The sequence below is a fragment of the Penaeus monodon genome, chromosome 15 (genome assembly GCF_015228065.2).
Source record: "Penaeus monodon isolate SGIC_2016 chromosome 15, NSTDA_Pmon_1, whole genome shotgun sequence".
NCBI classification, from domain to species: domain Eukaryota; kingdom Metazoa; phylum Arthropoda; class Malacostraca; order Decapoda; family Penaeidae; genus Penaeus; species Penaeus monodon.
The window spans coordinates 35,908,134-35,908,785 of NC_051400.1; the positions used below are offsets into that span (position 1 = coordinate 35,908,134).

Sequence of the window (652 nt, forward strand, 5' to 3'; positions counted from 1 at the left end):
TATTTAATTTTTATAATTTTCCTCCTCCTTCAGACCAGAACTGGAGGCCCCCTAAACAGTTTAGCCAAAGGCAGATCCGAACACCTCGCAGCATTTCCAGAACCCAAGGTAACTTTGCAGTACCTCAGAACCAGTTGGTGGCTCTCACCCGCAACATGACGTTCTCAGATGCAGAGGAGGACCACCAGGGTTCTCGCAACAGCCAGGATGCCTCCAACAGGTAGGCCAAGTGATCTGTGAATGTGTGCAGAAATTCTAGGTAGTCTTCAAAATTGACATTAGTGGCAACATTAGATTTGTAATACTGTATGGGAAGAAAGTGGAGGGGATAAGTCATACTCACCCTATAATAGAATTATCAGTAAATGTGGTTGCTTTTTTCAGTGGCGGTGCTGGTGAAGGATCAAGTAACCATGAACGTTCAGTGAGTCGTTCACGGACAGAGTCAGGTGTGAGCAATGCCTCAACAGCCTCTTTGGTCACTCCTCTCTCATCCGGTCCTCCCATGGCCAACGGGCAGGCTCCTACTGAGAGTAGTGACCCCACTACTCCGGTAGCCTCCACAAGGGCTTCAGAGCTGTCAAACTCTGAAATGAGTGCTGCTGCAGCTGCAGTCAGAAATAGCACTGTTGCCGACATGAAGGTAAGTATC

General features: G+C 48.2%; 1 protein-coding gene across 1 annotated transcript in view; it reads left to right on the top strand.

The window, feature by feature from the left end:
* LOC119581991 overlaps positions 1-652 on the top strand; it is a gene marked incomplete at its 3' end in the record, with an annotated part of 37,751 nt that overhangs the window by 20,918 nt on the left and 16,181 nt on the right. Inside the window, 2 exon segments of the mRNA XM_037930180.1 lie at positions 34-220; positions 385-643. Coding sequence (XP_037786108.1) covers positions 34-220; positions 385-643 — 446 coding nt within the window.